A 21,272-nucleotide genomic window follows, 5' to 3' on the forward strand; every position below is an offset into this window, starting at 1 on the left:
AGTCGGTATACCAAAGTTCTTTGCTTTTTTTCCCCTGCTTTTTCACTTCACATATGTAAAGTAATATGGATTACCAATGGATCTTAACATTGAAAAATGTTCCCGGCTTTAACCAACAGTGTAAATTTAATCTAATACAGGTACGTTCGTAATTTTGGGGGAAAATAACTTCACTTTTCAATTGTTTCACAGTAAAATCTTTTTTTTTTTAATTACATACAAATATAAATAGCCGAATGTACATTAGAGTGTTTTAAGTGGCAAACAATGCCTTAATTTATAGTGGTACAAGTATGGTGGCTTAGATCAGATGGCACGCTCCCTCTTTCTGATAGTCACCATCCTGAGACAAACTCACAATAATACACACTATTAAAATCATCTGTCATCATCACAGTTACCATTTTACAATAATAATCACTGTGGAAGGAATAAAACATCATGATTTTCATGGACAAATACTGCATGGATGTCTTTTTTAACCTCATGGGGAAAAAAAATGCAGAACTACCTGATCGTGTTGAACAAAACAGAATTACTGAGCTAGCTGGAATACGTAATCAGCAATTTGTTTGGTCTAACACGTGTAGAACCACGCTCTACAGAGTCATACTGGAGTTTTGCCTGCTACAAGCTGTGTAAAATAACAGATGTAATATGGCACTGTTTCATAAATAGACCTCAAAGTAACTAAATTTTACTTCTTTATCTGCTCTGAGATTAGAACAGCAAGTACTTGAAATTCAAAGCAGTCAAAACGTATGACTGAAAAATGCTGATCAGACTGGAATATTCCAATACTGATGACAAAATGGACAGATATTTAAAAAATTCCATTATATTAAAATGAAAAGAAAATAGAGAACAATACATATACCCAGTACTGAACCAAATACAGCACAGAAATCTGAATTGATACATCTTTTATACAAAAAAAACAAACAAAAAACTGGATAACAATGTACAATCATGCTTACTCATGGATTGTGGTATCCAGTGAGTATGTAGATGGGGGTGTGTGTGTGTGTGTGTGTGTGTGTGTGTGTGTGTGTATATATACACATGTCTACTGCTTCCACTGCTTTTTACCACACCACCTATTAAATACAATCTCTTGGTAATAACAACACGTGTAATCTCCTCAAAGATGAACAGGATTTGCTAAAAAGAAGTCCAACTTCAGAATACACTATTTCGAATAGGAGCAAAATTATGTGCCTTTAAGTACAATATGTCCTTGTCACTTTGTCCACATATTTGTTGCAGTGCTTTTTTTCCCCCCAAATGTGCGAATCCAGTTTCAGTCCAAACACGAGTGCATCTGATACATGGTATCATTTTAGATTGGCGTTCAGTTCCTCCAAGACACTAGGGGGTGCCGTGAAGTTTTTGGAGCAGTTTATCCTCTTGCAGTTGGAAGGGAACGATGACCGACATCTCAGCAATGAAGCGCTCGCACGCCTGTCGGCTCACCTGCTTGCAAAAACGCAGGTCAATGCGGCAGATGCTTCCGCAGCGTTTGAAGTAGCTCAGCGACTGATCAGTGACCCTGTTACACACTAAAGACAACATCAGGAAAGGAGAGATCAGTAATCAGTGAGGGGGAATTGACCGTTTTAAGCATTAGAGTCAGTGAACCCTTTAAAAGGAAAATTATTTAAACTACTTAGAAGTCCTGAGTACACCACAACAATTTCTGTGGTATTTTTTTTTTTATCCAGAATCCAGAATGCAATCTGCAGGTCTCTCTCTAAACCAGACCACAGTTCCACTGAAAAACCAAGTGATGTAACGTGCCCACATTGAATGCTTCCTGTATTGGCTTCTCTGATCAAAACAAGCAACTTTTGTGTCAGTTGTTTTGGAAATATTAAGTGGTAATGACATTTTCCTCCCCACAAGCCTCTGACGGTTCTGATTTGAGTCAAGAAGGTTTACTGGCCAGTAAGGAGACACTTTCCATTGGTGAAAAAACAACGGGGCAAGACTGTGTTGGTAAAAAATGGTAATAACTAAATCTGAATGGTTTAAAAGCACCTGTTGTAATATTACAAATAGCATTAAACAGTGCAATTACCAGAAAGGTTGACATCAGTTAAGGAGTCTCTAGTGGTAGTCCCCGCAGCAGTCAGCAGGTTTACTGACTGGTCATTGATATGGTTGCAATAACTCAAGTCCAAACGGGAGAGTACAGGCATATTTTTAATGATGAGACGCAGAGAGCTGTCCGTGACGTCCAAACCAGCCAGACGCAGGTCAGTAACATTTCGAAGTTTGCTGCGTGTGTCCATCTGACCTGTTGGAGAAAGCCCAAGCAGAGAATGCACCATCTGAATAAGTCAAGTCGTTTTCATTTCTTAGTTCAGAAAAGTAAAACCTGGATGTGTGCAAATTAATCTAGAGTACTGTATATTATTACCTGGTCTGTTGTCAGTGGGAGGAGATAGCAGGTCTCTCATCTGGGGATCTTTGAGCCCCTCCACCCATTGTAGGTCTAGAGTACGCAGCAGAGGACAGCTGGACGTGCAGAGAGCTGAAACGGCCACCCATGAACAACCTGATAGGAGAAGCACCCTCATTCCTGCAACCAAACATAAGTTAGATGTGGCAAGTACATACTTTAAATTGAGTTGATGTGGGTCCACATACATGCTCACATAAACACTGACCTGGTAATCGGTTAATAAGCCAGCTTAATTGCTTCTTGGAGATGTTGGTCCAGCTTAGATCCAAAGTGATGGGCTGTCTGCGAATTATCCCACTTAGCATAAGCGGAGTGATGGACTTACAACGCTTCAAATCGATATGGGTCCATAATCTCTTGTCACAGCACCTAGACCAACAACAAGATGTCATTGTAATAATCACACATCATACTGTCCCAAAATGGCACTTCAAATCTCTTGGCCTTTATGGATGTCTGTAAAGACCACAAGACTATAGGACAAGAGTGTCCAATTCTGCTGCAGAGTTTAGCTTTAGTCTGCTTCAACATAACTGCCTGGAAATTTTTTGTTGTCTTCAAAACCTTGATTAGCCGATTGAGGTGTGTTTAATTAGGTTGAAGACAAACTCTGTAGGAACATGGGCTTTGAACAGAAGGACTGGACAACCCTATGGTAGGGTATCTGATTTGCCACTGAATGGTTGAAATGGGATTTCGCAATAGTCTACAACAGGTCTGCACAAATTGAATTATGGAGGGCCACAATCTTAATCAAAGAAACATAAATAATGTGTTTAATTAGAGTTAAAGCTGAACTTTACAACCTTGTCTACAACCCTCGTAATTTCCCAGTCCTGTTCGCATTTTGGATGTGCTCCTTATACTACCCATCCATTTTAGGTCTGGGAGTTGCTATTTATGAGGTGACTTGCTGAATCAGTTGTGTTTGGTTACGAAGACGGTTAGGAAACACTGTACTACTCCAATGTACATCCCTGTTCCCGGAGTAACCCCAAACACTACACATTTTAAATATCTATTTTTTCCTCACTTGCTCATTTCAGGTCTTGGACTTTCTACCACTGAGCTCATAACTTAAATCATGTGTGTTTGATTAGAGAGACATGCAAAATGTGCAGTGTTGGGGGTACTCCAGAAACAAAGTGTAAACCAGGGGTGCAGAACTGAAGCCCTGCAGAAATTAGTTCCAACTCTGCGCCAAGAAATACCAACTAGTTTTTAAATTAGGACCTGATTAGCTGCATCAAGTGCGTATAATTAAGGTTGAAGCCAAATTTTGCAGGGCTATCCAGAAACTAAGGACCTGTTTACACCTGGTATGAACATGCGTTTCCATCGGTACAATCAGAAGAGCATGATGCGTAAAATGTTATGAGCTTGTCCAATTTCGACCATGTCCAGAGGTGGTGGAAAATGCATACGATCGGATTGCTTTTGTACTGTAGACACGCATGTGGTCGAATGCATTCGAACAGCTTCTAAAAAACCGCCTTCTCTCCACTTACTGACTAAACATGTAATCATTGTTGGGATGTGTTGATGGGACGCACATGTCAGAAGGGGTTTAAAGAAATAGTTCACCCAAAAATGAAAATTACGGCATATTTTACTCACCCCAAAGCCATCCTAGGTGTTTATGACTTTCTTCTTTCAGACGAACACAGTCAGAGTTTTTAAAAAAAATTTATCCTGACTCTTCCAAGCTAATGGTCGTGGATGGTGGCCATGATTTTAAAGCTCCATAAATCAATATATCTGCAAGCACTGCATCGTAAAACTAACCTATATGACTTCGGGGGATTATCACATGTCCTCTAAAGCAGACTGATGGGTTTTTGTAACAAAAATATTTCTAGTTTTAAAATTACTAGCAGCTTATATCATACATTGAGTCAGAAGTCAACCAAGACACACTCTCGGGGACGTGCATATGTCCATTGCCGGAGATCAGTTATTTTGGTTATAATTTTAAAACTAGAAATATTTTTGTTACAAAAACCTGACTATGCTTATTTGAAAGAAGAAAGTTATAGGTCTAGGATGGCTTTGGGTTGAGTAAAATAAGCTGTAATTTTCATTTTTGCGTGAACTATTCCTTTTAACTTTGCCAGATTTAACTAGAAAGTTTATTTCGAAGCACTAGTGCAAGTCCACATAGTTTGATGAGGTGCAGAAACAAAAGTGGCTGCTCTCCTTGTCTTTTTCCGTTGTCTCATTATGCGAGTATACGACAGTTTGTGTGAGCTTATTTCTTCCACTGGATCAAAATAACAAAAATTTGGCATCTGGGACATGCTCACAGATAGGAAGTCTCAAATTTGAAGTATGAACACATAAACTAGTCTTACCAGCGATTCCATGTCCGGCACACTCGCATGCACACGCAGAGTTCACGATGGCTCAGGTGACTGAAAATAGCCAACCAAGCTTCTCTGGGAGCGATGTGATTGCGTCCATCAGCTAGTGGTAGCCTATCAGGTGGAGGGCAGATTGGAGGTGGTCGGATCACATGGCGCTCCATCTGAACACACTTGGGAGGAGAACGTGCCGGAAGTGGTCTGACTGTAGGTGAACTGCGGTTCAAGCCAAGTGGGGTAATCTGAGGAGGGTAAAAGTGCCGCAGCTCCCAAGATGTCCCGTTCATCTCCCTCGCTCGTAAGTGCGGCCGCTCCCCTCCTCCCTCCCCACCTGCTCCTCTTTCTACTCCTCCACCTCCTCCTCCGTTCCCTGCAGTCCCGTTCCGGAGGCCTCTCTTCGGTTCCTCGTTCTCGCTGTCCTCGGGTTCACTCTTGAGTGGCTGCTGGTTCTCATTGGCCAGTGAATGCTCAGTGCGACGGATCTCCATGTTGAGCTGCTTGCTGAGTTCTGCGCTGAGCTGGCGGTTAGGGGGTTTGCGCCGGTGTCGTTTTGCTCGAGCACGTGGTGCCTTCTCTTGAGTCTCACTACCTTCGCTGCTTGGCCCTGCTCTTGGGGAGCTGCACCGTGAAGCATCACTCTCAAGCGATAAGGAGATGTTCTTCAGAGCAGGGCTGCTGTCCCTGCCTCGTTTGCCATTATTGTCATCCTCCTCTTCCTCATCATCATCCTCCTTTTCTTCATCTAGATCTTCCTCTTTCCGGAGTGTGTTGAACTCGTTTAGGGATCGGAAAGGTGGATCTCTCTCCTCCCTCCTCTCTTCCTCATGCTCTTCCTCTTTTCTTACGGTGCTGTAGTCTTTCTTAAATGAACGACGGGGAGGATCTCGCTTCTCTTCATCCTCATCCGAGTTCTCTTCCTCCTCTTCCATTTTCATGTGAGATAGTTTGGGAAGCAAAGGCTCTTCAGGCCTCCAGATTTTCTTCAGCTAAGAATATGTTAATAAAGTTACTGAACTGAAAAGCTACAGCAGTTTATGCAAATAATGCACGTGTATGTATATTTACCTTCTTTTTAGCACTAGCCTCCTCTTCTTCTTCATCATCATCAAATAACTTTCTCTTTTTCCTCAAGAAGTTGGGCACTTCAGATCGTGGTCTTGGCAGGCCACTAGGGCTCAAGAGTGGGGGAAGACGAGAAGGTAAATCTTCGGTCTTCAGTCTGGGAGTTTCCTCCCTCTCACTCTTCCTCTTAATGGATGAAGCACCTGTGGATGTCTGTTCCCCTTCCTCTCTTCCGTCGCGTCCTGCTTTCTGCTCCCTCAGCAGGGAGCCTGGCAGGTTGGATGCGTATTTAAAGCCTGGGCCCCGTTTTTGCTTGCAGGCCAAAGAGTGGCAAGAAAATACAAAAGACAACTTTATACCTTATGAATGTTATACACTGATCGCCTAGCATGAATTGGCATGATATACTTCCTATGTATTACATGTATCATATTTAACTGTAAACATATTTCAGTGTTTGCATTAAGGCAAATAGCTTGACAGCCTGTCAGTAAATGAACTAAATTAAAATGATGTCTATTTGCATTAGATTTGCATCGAGATATGGTTTGACAGTTTCCTTATGGGCTTGTCATACTATATGAGAAGCACAGGCTCTTAAATGCTTTTCGTCAAAAACTAAATAGGAACTAAATATGAGAGTTAACAAAAGTTAAAATCACAAAAGCGAACACATTTCACCACTTTACTCTAAACCACGTTAATTTTCATTGTCTTTCTTTAATAGTTATCTCTTTTCAAATGCAAATGTAAATCTTTTTTTGTACGCTATCAAACCACACTACCACTGTTCCCCAAATACTCACTTTTCCAGTCTTTCCAGCATAATTGCATTTTGGACATTCCCAGCAGTTAGGAAGCTCATCATTTACCACCCCAGCTGCATCCTTCACCTGTATAGACAAGAAACTGGACTTAGAGCACAAAATAGATTGTTTTGTGAAAACGAATGCGCCAAGTATGTGAATACACTACACCACCACACGTTAAAGAGGAACTTAAGGATGTAAAAAAAAAAAAATTGTTAGAGCCACCCACAAACATGCACTTCAGCCCAAACACTTCCTTCTGTGCCCACACAAAACAAAAGAGAGCACAGCATACACTGCTTTGCATTTACTTTAGAACTATATCCTTAGATTAGGTTAGAATTCAGTCAATCTGACCTTGAGGCAGTTTGGGTGGACAATCTCGTTGCAGATGGAGCACTCCATGAGCATGGCATTAAATTTTTCATCTTCATCATCAAGTGTGTCTTCTTTACCAGCTTCTCCGCACACTACACATACTGCTGTATGTGGTAACACAGGCTGTGGAACACATGCCAACAATTCAATAACCAGAATATCAACAATTTGGAAAATGTGCGATTACAAAATGCAAATATGCACTATAATTTTAAAACATTGCATAATGTCATTAAAAAACTATTCATTTGACATCATCGCAACCTTTATTTGCACAGTTTTATCATACATTCTGAATTTCAATTTGATAAGTGATTAAATGCCTGTACTGATACATTTATATTGATAGATCTACATGGAATTCTGCCAGTTCCTCATACATTTGATCCGGCTCAGTGAAGTGAAGCACGATTCTGGAGGAATTCCAATTCCTTACTTTCAATGAAATTTAGGTAAATAGCCCAGAGTACGACTAAAGTGGATTCCTCACAAAGACTGCTTCTACATCATACTCTCTTTCAAATTTCTAAATCAGATTTCTACACAAAAATGTATTATAATTTTGGTCTAAAAAAAGGGTCTCTCTCGTGTAAAGAAATGCTGTGATTTTATGCATTAGCTGTGACACATTTGGTTCATGAATCATCCCGGTGTCTGCTGGAATTTAGTTTCTTACCGCTATACACTGTCTCATAATGCAAGACTGTTTCATTCGACCAGGTCCTCCAAACTTCTTCATGTCCTTGCAGAAGTGACACTCTCCACATTCTGTCCGCACACATGCCTCGCATTTTCGACATCGTGTGCGTCTACGGCGAGCTCCAGAGGAGGTTCGATTGGACGGCAACTTGACTGCAGTTGCAGTGGATGAAGAAGAGGTCGCTGCCGGAGTAGTAACTGTTGATGCAGCCATTTTGGGCTTGGGTCTGTTGGGTAGCCGTTGCTAATAGGGGAAAAAAAAAAAAGAAGAATGGAAATGGAAGTAATATATTACAGCCAAACATCCAGTCAAAAGGTCAATTTAAGGCTTAAACAGGAGTATCCTATATGCTTTTAAAATCAAAATTATTTCAATGATTCTTTCATTTGTGGTTTTACTTGTTTTGCATTCAAGCGAACTAAGCATTTGGGAACAGAAGTGAAATGATATTGTTTTTGTCAGTGTATTAGTTCAGTGTCATTTCTGTGTGAGATGTGATGGTAAACAATTTAGCTGTATTTGTGGATGTTAATAAACTAAACTTGCTGTTAGTTTAATGTTTCTCTAATTAAAACTAGCATGTAAAATGAGGACCTTTAGACCCCATGGTCCTTTTTGTCATTTGTTTAACCAAAAAAAAAAAAAAAAAAAAAAAAAAAAAAAAAAAAAAAAAAAGACACAGGGACCTGTTTCACATGTGATTAGCTCACCGTTAAAAGATTAAGTGTCGAGTATCATAGGTGCTCTTCTCAAATGACTTTATTCTGTACATTATACAGCTCTCCATGGTTCAAAGATCTTACCAATGCCTCTTGTTGTCTGTTTACCCACCCACAATCCCTGTACGGCTCTCCCGCTTGATTTATGCACTACGTTTCAAAATAATCTATGCTCATATCCTTTATTCTTTCACCCTTGCGATTTACAACATTTGATTGCTATTGTTTATCATCACTTCTAACTCGACTATGCACCTCAGCTATTGGAATATAACTTACTTAGGAACCTCGTTATGCCACTCTTGTTATTGGGATTGTTGTGATTGCTCTCTAATGTAGTAATAAGCAGCAGAAATAGTGCATTCCAGCAAATTTGTTCAGGTTACACATGGGATCATATACAGCAAAACTTTGAAAATGTAATAATGTAAAAAAAAAAAACACAGGCTAGTTTGCAAGTACAAAGCAAAGTTCAGGGCTCAAATTACTTCAAATAGAAAAAAATACATTTTGTTGTTCATGTAAATATGCAGTTGTTATAATTAACAATATGGCATTGCTTTTTAACTGGTCTTCTTGATACCAAGTGCTGCATGCATATGCGATTGATTAGTTCTTTATTACATCAACATGCATTTTTCTTTCACACCATACAGTAAAGATAAGATGTAACCATATCATTCTATTCGCATCAATGCAAGCCTTAATCATCATCCTCTCCAGAAGAATCCTATCTTGCCTTCCAGCTCAGATAATGAATACATTACAAAGCATGCACAAAACTGCAGTGCAGTACTGGAAGTCTGTCCTTCTGCAATGTAACCATGGCAACACAGCAGTTCTTGCTGACTGGTGGATTGAAGGAATACTTCTATTCAACATTTAATTGGCTCAGAAGGGGGAAGTGGTTTAACGTCGGATTCTTTTTAATGATTTCGTTTCCCATTGCAGACAGTTCCTCTGAGGAACTAAATAGTAGTACTGTAATACTGAAATATCTTCAAGATCAGTGGTATTATATTCACCTTGACAGGATGTTTCACAGAGATCAAATGCTCTTTGCAGAGCTATTCCTGCCCTTGCCAAATCCTGCAGGACATAATTTCTTTACGACAGAACATCTGGAACACAATCATTCCTTAGCGCTACGTTTCATCATAACAGATTCAGGGAGCTGCAGAGCGGTGCAGGCTGCTGACTGTAAGAATGCTTACTACAGCGCACAACGGTGTTTTTGTGCTTTGGATTGATGAATCACAGCTGTGACCTCTATTCCCACTGTCCGAGTGTGGAACTCAATACGAGAGATAGTTGTTTCAAAAATAATGCTGCATCACAGCCAGTATTCATCAGCTGTCCAAGGTCTACACGTGTGAGGACCTAAGATGTAATCTCCAGCTCAAACAAATGACTGTTTGGACTGATGAAGCTGATCCTAGATCAGACCTTTTGAGCACAGCACAACACCAGAAGTGGTCCGCTAAAACACCGCACCATCGGTGGATACGAGATCTTTTATCTACAGAGTCCAGTAGATAAATAAATAAATAAACCAACAGCACAGACTGTACTTTCTGAAGCGGCTCATTCCTTTTCATGCCTTCTGCAGGTTGCCTGTAATGTTGTACCAATCAATGACTTGCTATATGGTCATGAAGAAATCATTACATCCCAGTGCTCTACAAACTACATCTAGAAACATCAGCCAGGATCCACATTCCTATCATGAAATCAATCGATCAATCAATCATTTTTTATTTATATAGCGCTTTTAGCAACTTAAATACATGCATTTTCCAGGCGAAGCCACGCAGAATTATTCTATTTTGTGTAAAAATCCCCAATGCATCATCTTTTGTGATTGCGCTCATCCCGGTTTGTGAAAATGAAAATGATAAATGTGCCGTAATGTCCATTTATTCTGGCCAACTTCATGTTTCTTTCTCCGCTTCCTGACAAACAAGGATTCCTTTTAGCCCAAATGGAGTAAAAAGAAAAGAAAGGCCGCACTTCAGGCGTGTAAATGATGCTTTACATGTGTATTTTATCATTCTTGTGCTTCCACAGAGAATGATGTGAAATTCAGTTTGACTGGCTTTATTGTTATTCTTCAATATATGGGTATTTACCACACTATAATGCTCAGTATTAGTTATTTTTTAACACGCCCCCAAATTTGAAACCAATTCATGCATGCACACATGAGATAATTTCTGACATTTCTGATTTGAATGCATCACTTACAAATGAGACATTCTCCTAAAACACTGATTCATGTTCATCGACAAGATCATCCACGTCATCTCGTGCACACTCCAGCAGAATCATAATTACAGTCTGTGTGAATATGTTTGCTCGTGGTCGTAGGTGACAGTTTATGTTTCATTTGCTGGCACTTATTGTGCCCACGCCATGACACAAGTCAAAAGACCCAGTGAGTCATAAAGCTACATTGCAACAGGGATCTAGACGAATTGAAGTTACTGCACAATAGTGGTGAACAAGTCAATGACAACATGTTTAAGTGCTCTGGGAAACAAATATTTGGAGATACAAGCACTAATATATTTGACCCATTTATACAAATTGCACAAAGCTTTATGCTTGAAAAGATTTCCATGCTTCATTTGTTGCCACGCTATCTCTAACTAACATTTTATCTGTTTTACTAGCAGAATTTCATTCATTTCAATAGGAATTCATCTAAATTCAATCAGCGATTTCGTGTGAGGGGAATATTTTTCCTATGTGGATTTTGTGACGGGTTTAAGTTGGTTAATGCTACCGTATCTTGAGACCAAACATATGTCTAAAGAGTCTTACCAAATATACCTTCTGACTTATAGACTACCCAAGATGAACTCAGGGGCCCCGAGAGCAGCCGGGCCCTCCTTTTGTTCCCCCCACACTTTGCTTCCCCCTCCCCCCAGTCTTCAACATAGAAACTGTTTTTTAAAGATACGGGACTCTGTTATATGTCACGACAGAAATGATGCATTATTTGTGTTGTTGCCGAGCACATGGGCTTCCTGGGTTCAGTGACATCCACACGCGACCTCAAACCAGCACGTACTGTGCCGCAGCTGATATGTTTCTTACTAAATTCAAGAATTTGTCAACAAATGCACAGGTGTCTATTGCAAAAGTCTGAATGTTATGCTCCCTTAGAACACAAAACCAACAACTCTTAGTTAGTTTTGAAACTTTCAAGCGGATGCGAATCAAGTTGATGCAGAAACCATTTTCACTCACAATCATTTATACAGAGGACACATTACACTTGAATTTCTGAAGTTGAAAAACTGAAATTTGCGGTAATTTACCGCAAAACTACGACAATATTTTATTTACAACTTTAAAAAATAATTTTACAATGTAGTCTAGATTTTATCCTCCCTTATAAACAACAGACTAAGCATGTTGTTCAATTTCCTAGAAAACAGAATTCTCATCTTTAGAAGGGAACTTAAGGGCAACACATGTCCAGTCATGCTTCTGCTTTGAGGAACTTAAATCCTCCTTTAATATAGTATTTACTCCATAACAACCCGCACATGTGTGAAAGTCAGAGTACATCACACTCAAACCGTCTAACTACTACTCAATTTACTACCTACTAGCTACTACAAGTGAGTCCCCCCAACAAAACAAAGGACACAAACCAGTATAAACCACATCCAAACACAAAGGTAAAGCAACTGCAACATGCTTCTTTTCTGAAAGAGGCACACATGACTGAAGCTCAATCACAACTGAAGCTCAATGAAGACAAACAATAAGGCACTGCTTTTTTTCTCCCCTTTCCTGTCGCACGGAAACCTCTCGTTCTTATACTGCTGAAATAAAACAAAGCCCGGTTTCAGAAAGAAAGACGGCGAGCAAGGTGAAGAAAGCAGGCGGAGGTGGAGAAAACGCATGCCTTGCTTGAGGGCCACGGTGCTACGAGGAAGGCAACCTAAGAAGCAGGCTAATTGTTTGCGTGGTGTGTGTGTGTAGAGAGAAAGAGAGTGTGTGCTGACCTGTTCGGCTGTGTCCGAGTCGTAATCCTCATCGTCGGCACTCAGTGACATGGCCATGGCTGCTTGATCTCATCGCCAGCCAGTCAAACAGAACATAGACATGATTACAACCCCCCTAATCACAGTCGCCCGCCGTCTCCTCACCCGATTTCCGTTCTCTATTCCTCTTCCTCTAACCTTCCCCAATGTCTCCTGTTTCTCTCCCTCTCTTTTCCTGTCTGGAACAGGCAGCTGCGCAGGCACACACCAGCCTGCTATCTCATGCATATGAACCAGAAAAAGACGATGGGGGAGAGGGGGCCTCGGCTCAGCCAATCACAGACCACCTGGCGTCCTGTTACAGGCTTGCCTACAAAGAGCACACATTGTACTGTGGGTCTGGGTGGGAGATGATGGGGGGGGAGGGGCGGCACTGCTCAACACAAAAGAACTACTGACATTAGCACGAGAGAGCAAGGTCTCGCTCGGCGGGTGATTCAGAGGGTCTGGCGCTGCCTTCCTCTTACAAATACAGGAAGTTAGCGGTTGATCTGGGGTTGATTGTTTCAGTCTAATGTGTTGCCGTGTTGTTTTCTGCATGCATCAGTGCATGAAAGGAGCATGCTGTACAGTAGGTCCAGTGAAACGAGCTGAGGCGCTCATTTGAAAGAGCAGATATTGAGCAGAATCTGCTGAATCTGGATTTGGCCATCCGCATTTGAGAAGCGGTCTGAACTAAAATGTATCAGTTATGGTTTAACAATGTTAAAATTAAACCAAAAGGCTGAAATCTCCAGAACAGCCTGTCGAACCATCTGTTAAAAAAATAATAAAAGATGTCACTCAAATAATGTTAATGTAAACTATACGTTTTTGACTACAAAGTAATGGTATTTTAGTATCACTATGATACTACAGCAGTTTTCATTACCATTTTAAACTTGTTTTTATATTATTTTTATTTTAGTTAAAGGTTTAGTCATTTTAGTGTAGCCATCGTTTTTATTTATTTTCTTTTTTTGTAATTTTTATTTTATTCCCAGCATATTATTTATATATATATATATATATATATATATATATATATATATATATATATATATATATATATATATATATATATATATATATATATATATATATATTAGTATTACTTTTTATTTATAGTAGTACCTCATGTTAGGCTTAACAAAAATGATAAATGCTGAAAATAATTCTTAAGAATAATATATTTTTGTTTGGTTTCAGTTAACATTTATTTTAAGTAACAAAAAAAAAAAGTTTCATTATAGTTTTAGTTAGCGATAATAACCCTGGCCAAAGTCTAATTACACAACATTTTGTTTTCACCTTGAATAGATGGGTAATTCAAAAATAAATAGGGTCACGCCAGCTTTGAATTTTGTCATTTTAATTAGAATATTCATTGGCCAAAACTATATGTAAGGATTTTTGTATGCTACAGGTGTGCCGTTTTATTATTTTTCTTTTTATTTAAAAAAACTTCTCTTTAGCCACATCATTCATTTTTGCATATTTTAATTTCCTCAAACGACTGATTTAATTGCATGTGAAGAGGACGTTTGTGACTGATTTTACTTCCATATTGTGGATATTTCCCTATTCATTCCAGAGAGAAACAGAATATTAAATGAGAAAAATAGAGGGCAAGGCTTGTTTTTTTCTACTACGAATTGGATTGGATGTGTTAAAGTAGTCTTTTATTCAGAAACGAACACTAGTTAAAATTAGCAATTGACTTATATACAGTCAATTTTGATATCACACATAGCCATATTGCTATATTGCCATGACCAATGAAGCATTTACAATTCAATGAAGGGTGGGGTTTGTGCTTAACTGGTTTGGTGGGGGAAAAAAATCCTACTTTTTCTAAAGCCACTACTTTATAGGTAAGTGGCCAAGAAAATAACCTTATTTGTTCACTGTGCTAACTAACCAAGTCCCCTGTTTGGTCTACCATCTACCCTGCACTGTGATGACTGTCTCTGGGCACCGACTCAGGAAATTGCTAAACTTACCATAGTTTTAATATAGTAACACAAACCACAGTAACTATGGTATTTTAGCAATAATGCTGATTCATGCAAACAATTAATGCAATTTGAGCTCAACCATTTTATTATAGGTCATTGTAGTTATACAATACGTTTTTGTATAGGCTGCTATTATTATTAACAAATTACCTAGTTTGTAGAAAGTACATTTGCATTGATTTTACTATTGTGACAGGGGTCCATTCATGGTTTGACCCGTGGTTATTATGGCCTTACTACAAATTCCACAGTATTGGTTATGATGTAAAAGTACATTTAAAAAACAGATATAAGTAGATACAGACCCTCGTTTCAGTTTCTTAAACACAATAGCATCTATCTTTGTCTGTATACCTTCTCATCAGTTGTAAACCAGCACTAAACAAACAAAACCCACAAAATTTGAGGTAGAGAGATTACCTTATTCATTCATCGTACAGATTCCTAAGGCCATTTCAGATTCTGTACCTGTTAAAAAAAAAAGACAACAACAGTATAGTCATTGGGGGGGAATTAAGATTATTGCAGATTTTTGGTCGGTTTCACTAACCAAATAAATTAATTTGGGTCAAGAATTAAGCTTTTAAACGGGAATGGGAGTAGGATATACCAAATATATTAAATGCAGCAACATAAAAAGGATTCCAGGACATGACAGTTCAAATCGAGTCAGCGTAGAGGAAAAAAAAGAAGAAAAAACTTGTGGACTACAAATCCCACAAAGGGCCATCTGCGCAGTGAACGTCAGCGGTGCATTGTGGGTAGCTTGATTTGTAGTTTCTTGTGGATCAGATGGTAGTGCCGAGCAAGTTACTGGGGTTAGTCATTTTACAATTTGAGTATGTCACAGCGAGTTGAAGGGCTTCGGCAAACATAAGAAGGGTAATCAAGAAGATACGAAGGCGATCTCGGCGTTAAGGCATAAAGCTTCAAACGTTCAAACCTTCTGAACGTACACCGAAACAAGCGCAATGAGTTTAAACGAACACTCGCTTCAAGCTTTGTCATGGAGAAAACTTTACTTGAGTCGAGCTAAACTTAAAGCGACCAGCAGAACCTCTGCTCTGCTCTCCGGCTTTGCCATGGTAAGTTAATAAAGTAAATACTTAACACTCTGTATGCAAAGGAGAAACTTACATTGTTCGGAAGCCTGGCAAGTTTTCGGAGTTAACGTTAGAGCCTCGTAACATGACGCAGGACATGTCTGTCACTTTGATGTGTAAACGACACCTGTCATGGATATAGCGTAATCAGAGAGCTAACGTTAGACACTGCAGCCTCCTACACTAGCATTGTATTTAAGTCTTCCTTCGACGTAACTCTCAAAATTGTTAGTTGGCGCTCAGCGGTGGGCATTTTGATTCAGCCTCGTGACTCGAATCTTTTGATTCCGTTCGCAAAAAGGATTCGTTCGCGCCTTTCAACGGTTCGTTACAGGTACTCGACAGTAGGTGGCGGCAAGCGTGTCTTTTTGTGTCTTATGAAACATTGAATAACTCACTCGGTAGATTAATTGCATATCTCGAGTCCCCTGTCGTTCGGTCTGTTTGTAGATTCACATTTTGAGTTCATTCAGTTATCTTATTCAGCGCGAAAACCATTCTCCTGCAAAACTCGCGACTCGTTCAGTAAAGGGGGCGTGTTCGTCAGCAGGCGCAACCAATGAAATGTTCCTTCAAAGCACAGACTCGAATGCTATTGGTGGATGCTGTAGTCTGTCACCTTCAGTGAACGGAAAAACCTGAGTCAGTGCGTGGAAGTGAAAAAGAGTAATTAATTCACTCAAAAGATTAATTAACGCGATCACATGTATACGTTTACGAACGAAACTGCTCAAATAAATTTAAATGCTAAAAAAAAAAAAATTACACCCTTTGCAGTAGTGCAGTTATTGTACATTCCCCACGTCTTAATAGGAAACATATTGACCACCAGTGATAAAAAAGCATCATACAATAACTGTATTAACTATTATTTAAGCAACTGCTGTATTCATGATAAAATTTGTAAGGGCCTCAGTATCATCACTGTGAGATGTTTCCGTTTACTGGAAGATCCCTTGCACAGAGGAAATTAACCTACTTCCTTTGACTGTGTCATGTTCAGTTGACTGATATCTGAAAAATAAACTTATAGAAATATATTTTTTGGAGAGCTGAGACAGTAACAAAAAGTAAATTAAAAGTCCTTGGTCAAAATATTAATGTTAGTGCAGGTTACGCAGCCAGTTCATAATGTAGTGCTGATGTTACACTCAAATACGGTGATATTTGATTAAACACACAGCCTTTGATTTCAACAACATTAGATACGAGAAACATTGTTTAGTTTCCTTTAAAAGACGATAAGCCTATTAATTTTATTCTTGTAACTATAGTTTCTTTGTCTACATCGTACCTAAGAACTAGAAATGTGTTATAAAACGGAAAAGGGCGTAAATGACTGGAAAAAGGTGTAATATTTTTAGAAGATGATTATTGCGCTTGAGGTTAGTGTTTGAGTGTAACACAGGAAGTGAGCTAAATATTAGTGGCATGAGGAAACTGCATTTCATAAACCCCTCTCTTTCAGGGATCAGTGTGAACATGCAGAATAATTACACATTTCAGTGGCACTGTTTGCATTTAGCTTTTCTGACTGTTACAAAAGTAGCGTACTTCATTTGTAATCAACCATTGACTTCCAAACTTATTTTCATAGCTGTATCTATTTCTGTTTAGCATGTAGGGCAGCCTTTAGGACTCATTAAACAGAGGACGTGTGTCCTGTGGCATCAAAAGCATAAGAAAAACAGCTGGTTTACCTAATAGAAATGTGTCTGCCACACTGCGAAAAAATGAAATAAAATTATTTTATTGATCTAAATTTTAGTCTCGTTTTTAAATATTTGAACATCAATAAAACTTTAAATTCAATTTTAGTACAGTTATATATTTAATTACAAATAAATAGCTAATTATCTAGCAGATAATCTAGAATCTATTTTTTCTTCTTTTTGATCAATTTAGGTAGGTACAATGAGCTAATGCAAGACGATTCTGTCACAGTTTTAACTGCGCACAATACATTTCCTCGAAATAGTTATTAAATTGTTATAAAAATAAGCTATTAAAAACATATTCATTGTGTTTCTGGTTTGCCAGAGTTTAGCTTGCTAGTGTTACAGTAGATACACGTAACTGGACAAAAATAAAAAATTATATATAAAAAGAAACTAAACAAAATTACTAAAAACACTAAATTAATAAAACGTGTTAAACAAATTATAATGGTAATAAAAAAAATTAAATATTACTAAAAACTTAATAGTATCCCAGTAAAATAACTAAATTACTAAAATAACACTGGCATCCAGTTTAATAATTTAATAATCTACTTATTTCTTGTTGTTTGCCAAAATTAAATTCTCAGTAGCCAATGATTGGTCTAAAAACATGAATTAACAGTGACTTCATCGGAGGAGCTCAGCTGTGCGTGTTTTTCTCCGTTTAGCTATTTCAATCTCTCTTTCATCGTATGCACAGTGTGTTTTATCTGTGCGATTTTTAATCCATAAAGCTACTGTAACATAAAAATCAGGTTTTTGCTCATACCGGTAGCTGAAACGTGTTTATCAAGGTTTTTCTTTTTTCTTTATTCGTTCTAATGTTACTAATGACTGTGTTCTCAGGTGGCGATGGTGGAGGTCCAGCTGGAGGACGATCACGAATACCCTCCCGGTCTATTGATCGCTTTCAGCGCCTGCACAACGGTGCTGGTGGCCGTCCATCTCTTTGCCTTGATGATCAGCACGTGCATCCTGCCCAACCTGGAGGCCGTGAGCAACGTCCACAACCTCAACTCCATAAAGGAGTCTCCGCACGAGCGGATGCACCGCCACATCGAGCTGGCCTGGGCCTTCTCCACCGTCATAGGCACCCTCCTCTTCCTCGCAGAGGTGGTTCTTCTCTGCTGGGTGAAGTTCCTGCCTCTGAAGAACAGAGGTAAAGATTCTGGCCCGTCGGAGAACGCGACCGAATCTTCAGGGATAAGCCCGGGCGAAGCTGCAGCCATCGCCTCCACCTCCATCATGGTGCCCTTCGGCTTGGTGTTTATCGTTTTCGCCGTGCATTTCTACCGTTCTCTGGTCAGCCACAAAACGGAGCGGCAGCACCAGGAGCTGGAGGTCCTGGCCAAAATCACACAGATGCAAAACCAACTGGATCACAGGGGAGACGCGTCCTCAGCACATTTCGCCTAGTTGATGCAAAACACGGACCGTTGTCTTTAACAGACAACGGATGACGGGAATCAGGGATTCTGAGATATAGCAATAGAATCACCGTATCGTGATGCCTGTGATGTTTTTTCTCGGTTCGTTTGTTTTTGTATACATGCAAACATTTATAAAGATGGGAAATCTTTGCCGTTACGCTCTTTCAACCGGCTTTTCGAATCTTCTGTTTTTGCACAAATCGGAGAAAAAAAAATAGGTGTTTTTTTTTTATTACGGTTTTGTAAATTTGGCACGTATTAAAATAGCCTGTTCTTCGCTGTTGGGAGTTTCTCGAATAAGAAAAAACATCGGACGAGACTCGATTTTGTCAAACGGGACATCGTCGGATAGTTTAAGAGCGGAGGGAAGATATTTCGATGGCGCATGATTTTTAGAAAACGAAAAAATATATTTTGTTATAAATAGTGTAATATAATATATTCCATTACAAATAAGGATTGTCGCTGAAGTTAATAAATTCAAGGATAAAATAACATTAAAGCATAACATTACTATGAAAATAAAAATACACGGTTTTGAATCCCTCATTACTCGTCTTGCTCAATTTCAACGTTTTTTTCAGTGGTTTGGATGCTTCCGGCTTGGAAAATGTATATAGCTGCACGATTAAAAAGCGAAATAATACAGACTTAGGTGTTTTTTTAACATGTTATTGACTGGTCGATTGAATAGGGACACCAGCATGTTTGCCAGAGCTGCTTGTCGTTGTTCCAGTTCAGTATTTCCATACACTGTTAGGCCAAATCATTAAACCCCAAACGCTTAGAAAGTTTCCCAGTGTTTATGACAACCCATCCGTTTTCCTTTTTGTTCAGTTTAACTGCATCACGTCCGTACTTTTTCTACAGTGTGGACTTTTACCTCGTGAGCGACAGTGTCATAACGGCGTGCATGAAACATGTACGTTCGGAATAACATTTTCTTAAAACCCGCTTCTTGAGAATTGCTGGAATTTTTTTTTTATTTTATGATATTCTGTGATTCAGTCAAACGGTATGTTGCGGGTCGCTTCGTTTCAATCCTTGATGTGCTCAGGCCGTGTGAAAACATGTCGGCATCGCCGTCGTTTAAGCCATTAAGACCAGAAACCATCCTTTTCTGGAAGCTTTATCTTGCTTCGAGGTTACAAGCAGCTCAGATGTATATATAAATATTGTATATTTTCTTTTTCTCTGTTTGTTCAGCATGCCTTTGGTTGTGTGAACACAACATGTGGACTTTTAAAATAGATATTTCAAAACGCCTTTGCCGTGAAGAGGCTATTATACTCTTATAATGTGTTTACAGATGTAGTCTTGTATTTTGAGGAGGATTTTGAGCATTTTTATTTGGAAGATATTTTTTCAAATTCGTCAGGCCACTTTTATCTTCTGCCATCACAACAGACGCTGATCGACATGTTTCGAGTACTTCTTTGAAAGTCCTTGACTCACAATTTCTAGATACATTTTATGTTTTGCTGTTTGAATTGTATTCATATTTTATATACAGATTACCTTTACCCTATTTTTGTAAACCTATTAATATCCCCGCTTAATGAGGGTGAAATGAAACCTTATTTTCGTATTTCTTGATTTTTAGATGATACTAGAGTTGTGAGATGTTTTATTTTAAGGCACTTTTATGTCAAATAGAAAATGTGCGTTCGCCAAATAAAAATGTCTAAGCGGAAAAAGTGCTTACCGTTTCTTGTGCAAGAACCTTTTTAAGAGGGTTACCTGAAGATCATTTTATTTTTCAAACGTTAATAAAAAAACAATGCCCTTTATAAACCCTTTAGATTCACTCTGGATGGACCAGAGTATTTGTTTTTTATATTTATTTTTATTTTATTTATAAAATGGGGAGAAGTTGTGAGTTCCGTGCGCCCCCTTGAGGAAAGCAACTGAACATCTAAAGTTATAAAATTGTCCATCTACGGACGTGGCACATTCATGCATCATTTTTTTTAACATTTATTTTTAAATGCTTTAATGCTCGGATATATATATATATATATATATATATATATATATATATATATATATATATATATATATATATATATATATATATATATATATATATCCGTGTCTGTGTGTGGTTTATGAGGACACAATGACATAGGTATTACAACGTAAACATGGTTTATGAACACACTTCCAAACAAAAGGCTTAAATTCTAAAATTAAACAGTGTTTTATGAAAGAAAAAATGCCAGTAGTTTCCTGTATGGCGACGGAAAATAGCACGTGCGCGCGCGTTATTAAAACTGCTTAGACATGAAATGGACAAAAACACAGCATAAAACGAAAATCTAAGAATACAGTCTGATTAAAAAATAATAATAACAGACTGATACTAAATTAGCACTGATTCGCTCTTTTAGCATTCATTAAATTCGCATAAAATTATAAAATAGGCCGCGGCGTGTAATGCTTCGCTTTCGCCGGCAGGCGGCGGTGTTGAT

General features: G+C 38.7%; 2 protein-coding genes across 4 annotated transcripts; one reads left to right on the forward strand and one right to left on the reverse strand.

The window, feature by feature from the left end:
* Positions 1-184: 184 nt before the first annotated feature.
* kdm2ba (lysine (K)-specific demethylase 2Ba) lies at positions 185-15,937 on the reverse strand. 3 transcript variants are annotated; one of them, XM_043247605.1, is made up of 12 exons: positions 15,685-15,937; positions 14,968-15,015; positions 12,512-12,860; positions 7,750-8,016; positions 7,053-7,196; positions 6,693-6,779; positions 5,890-6,198; positions 4,816-5,810; positions 2,670-2,833; positions 2,420-2,581; positions 2,078-2,296; positions 185-1,559 (listed from the first exon to the last, which is right to left on the reverse strand). In XM_043247605.1, the coding sequence occupies exons 3-12, from the start codon at positions 12,566-12,568 to the stop codon at positions 1,369-1,371; spliced, it is 2,595 nt and encodes an 864-aa protein (XP_043103540.1). In that variant the 5' UTR covers positions 12,569-12,860; positions 14,968-15,015; positions 15,685-15,937; the 3' UTR covers positions 185-1,368. The 3 variants fall into 3 exon arrangements, with proteins under 3 accessions (XP_043103540.1, XP_043103537.1, XP_043103539.1); XM_043247602.1 differs by having other exon boundaries at positions 5,890-6,207; positions 15,685-15,936; XM_043247604.1 differs by having other exon boundaries at positions 5,890-6,207; positions 12,512-13,305; positions 15,685-15,936.
* Positions 15,325-20,498, forward strand: orai1a (ORAI calcium release-activated calcium modulator 1a). The gene is made up of 2 exons (XM_043247609.1): positions 15,325-15,632; positions 18,218-20,498. Exons 1-2 carry the CDS (start codon positions 15,519-15,521, stop codon positions 18,785-18,787), a joined length of 684 nt encoding a protein of 227 aa, XP_043103544.1. The 5' UTR covers positions 15,325-15,518; the 3' UTR covers positions 18,788-20,498.
* Positions 20,499-21,272: the final 774 nt, after the last annotated feature.

This window comes from Puntigrus tetrazona, chromosome 8 (genome assembly GCF_018831695.1).
Source record: "Puntigrus tetrazona isolate hp1 chromosome 8, ASM1883169v1, whole genome shotgun sequence".
Classification (NCBI taxonomy): domain Eukaryota; kingdom Metazoa; phylum Chordata; class Actinopteri; order Cypriniformes; family Cyprinidae; genus Puntigrus; species Puntigrus tetrazona.

Coding starts and splice junctions, on each gene's coding strand:
- kdm2ba (XM_043247602.1), bottom strand. CDS start 12,568: ATGGCCATGTCACTGAGTGCCGACGATGAGGATTACGACTCGGACACA. Junction 5,811..5,889: donor AGGCTAGTGCTAAAAAGAAG/GTAAATATACAT, acceptor ACATATTCTTAG/CTGAAGAAAATCTGGAGGCC. Junction 1,560..2,077: donor AACTGATGTCAACCTTTCTG/GTAATTGCACTG, acceptor TGTTGTCTTTAG/TGTGTAACAGGGTCACTGAT.
- orai1a (XM_043247609.1), top strand. CDS start 15,519: ATGAGTTTAAACGAACACTCGCTTCAAGCTTTGTCATGGAGAAAACTT. Junction 15,633..18,217: donor TGCTCTCCGGCTTTGCCATG/GTAAGTTAATAA, acceptor CTGTGTTCTCAG/GTGGCGATGGTGGAGGTCCA.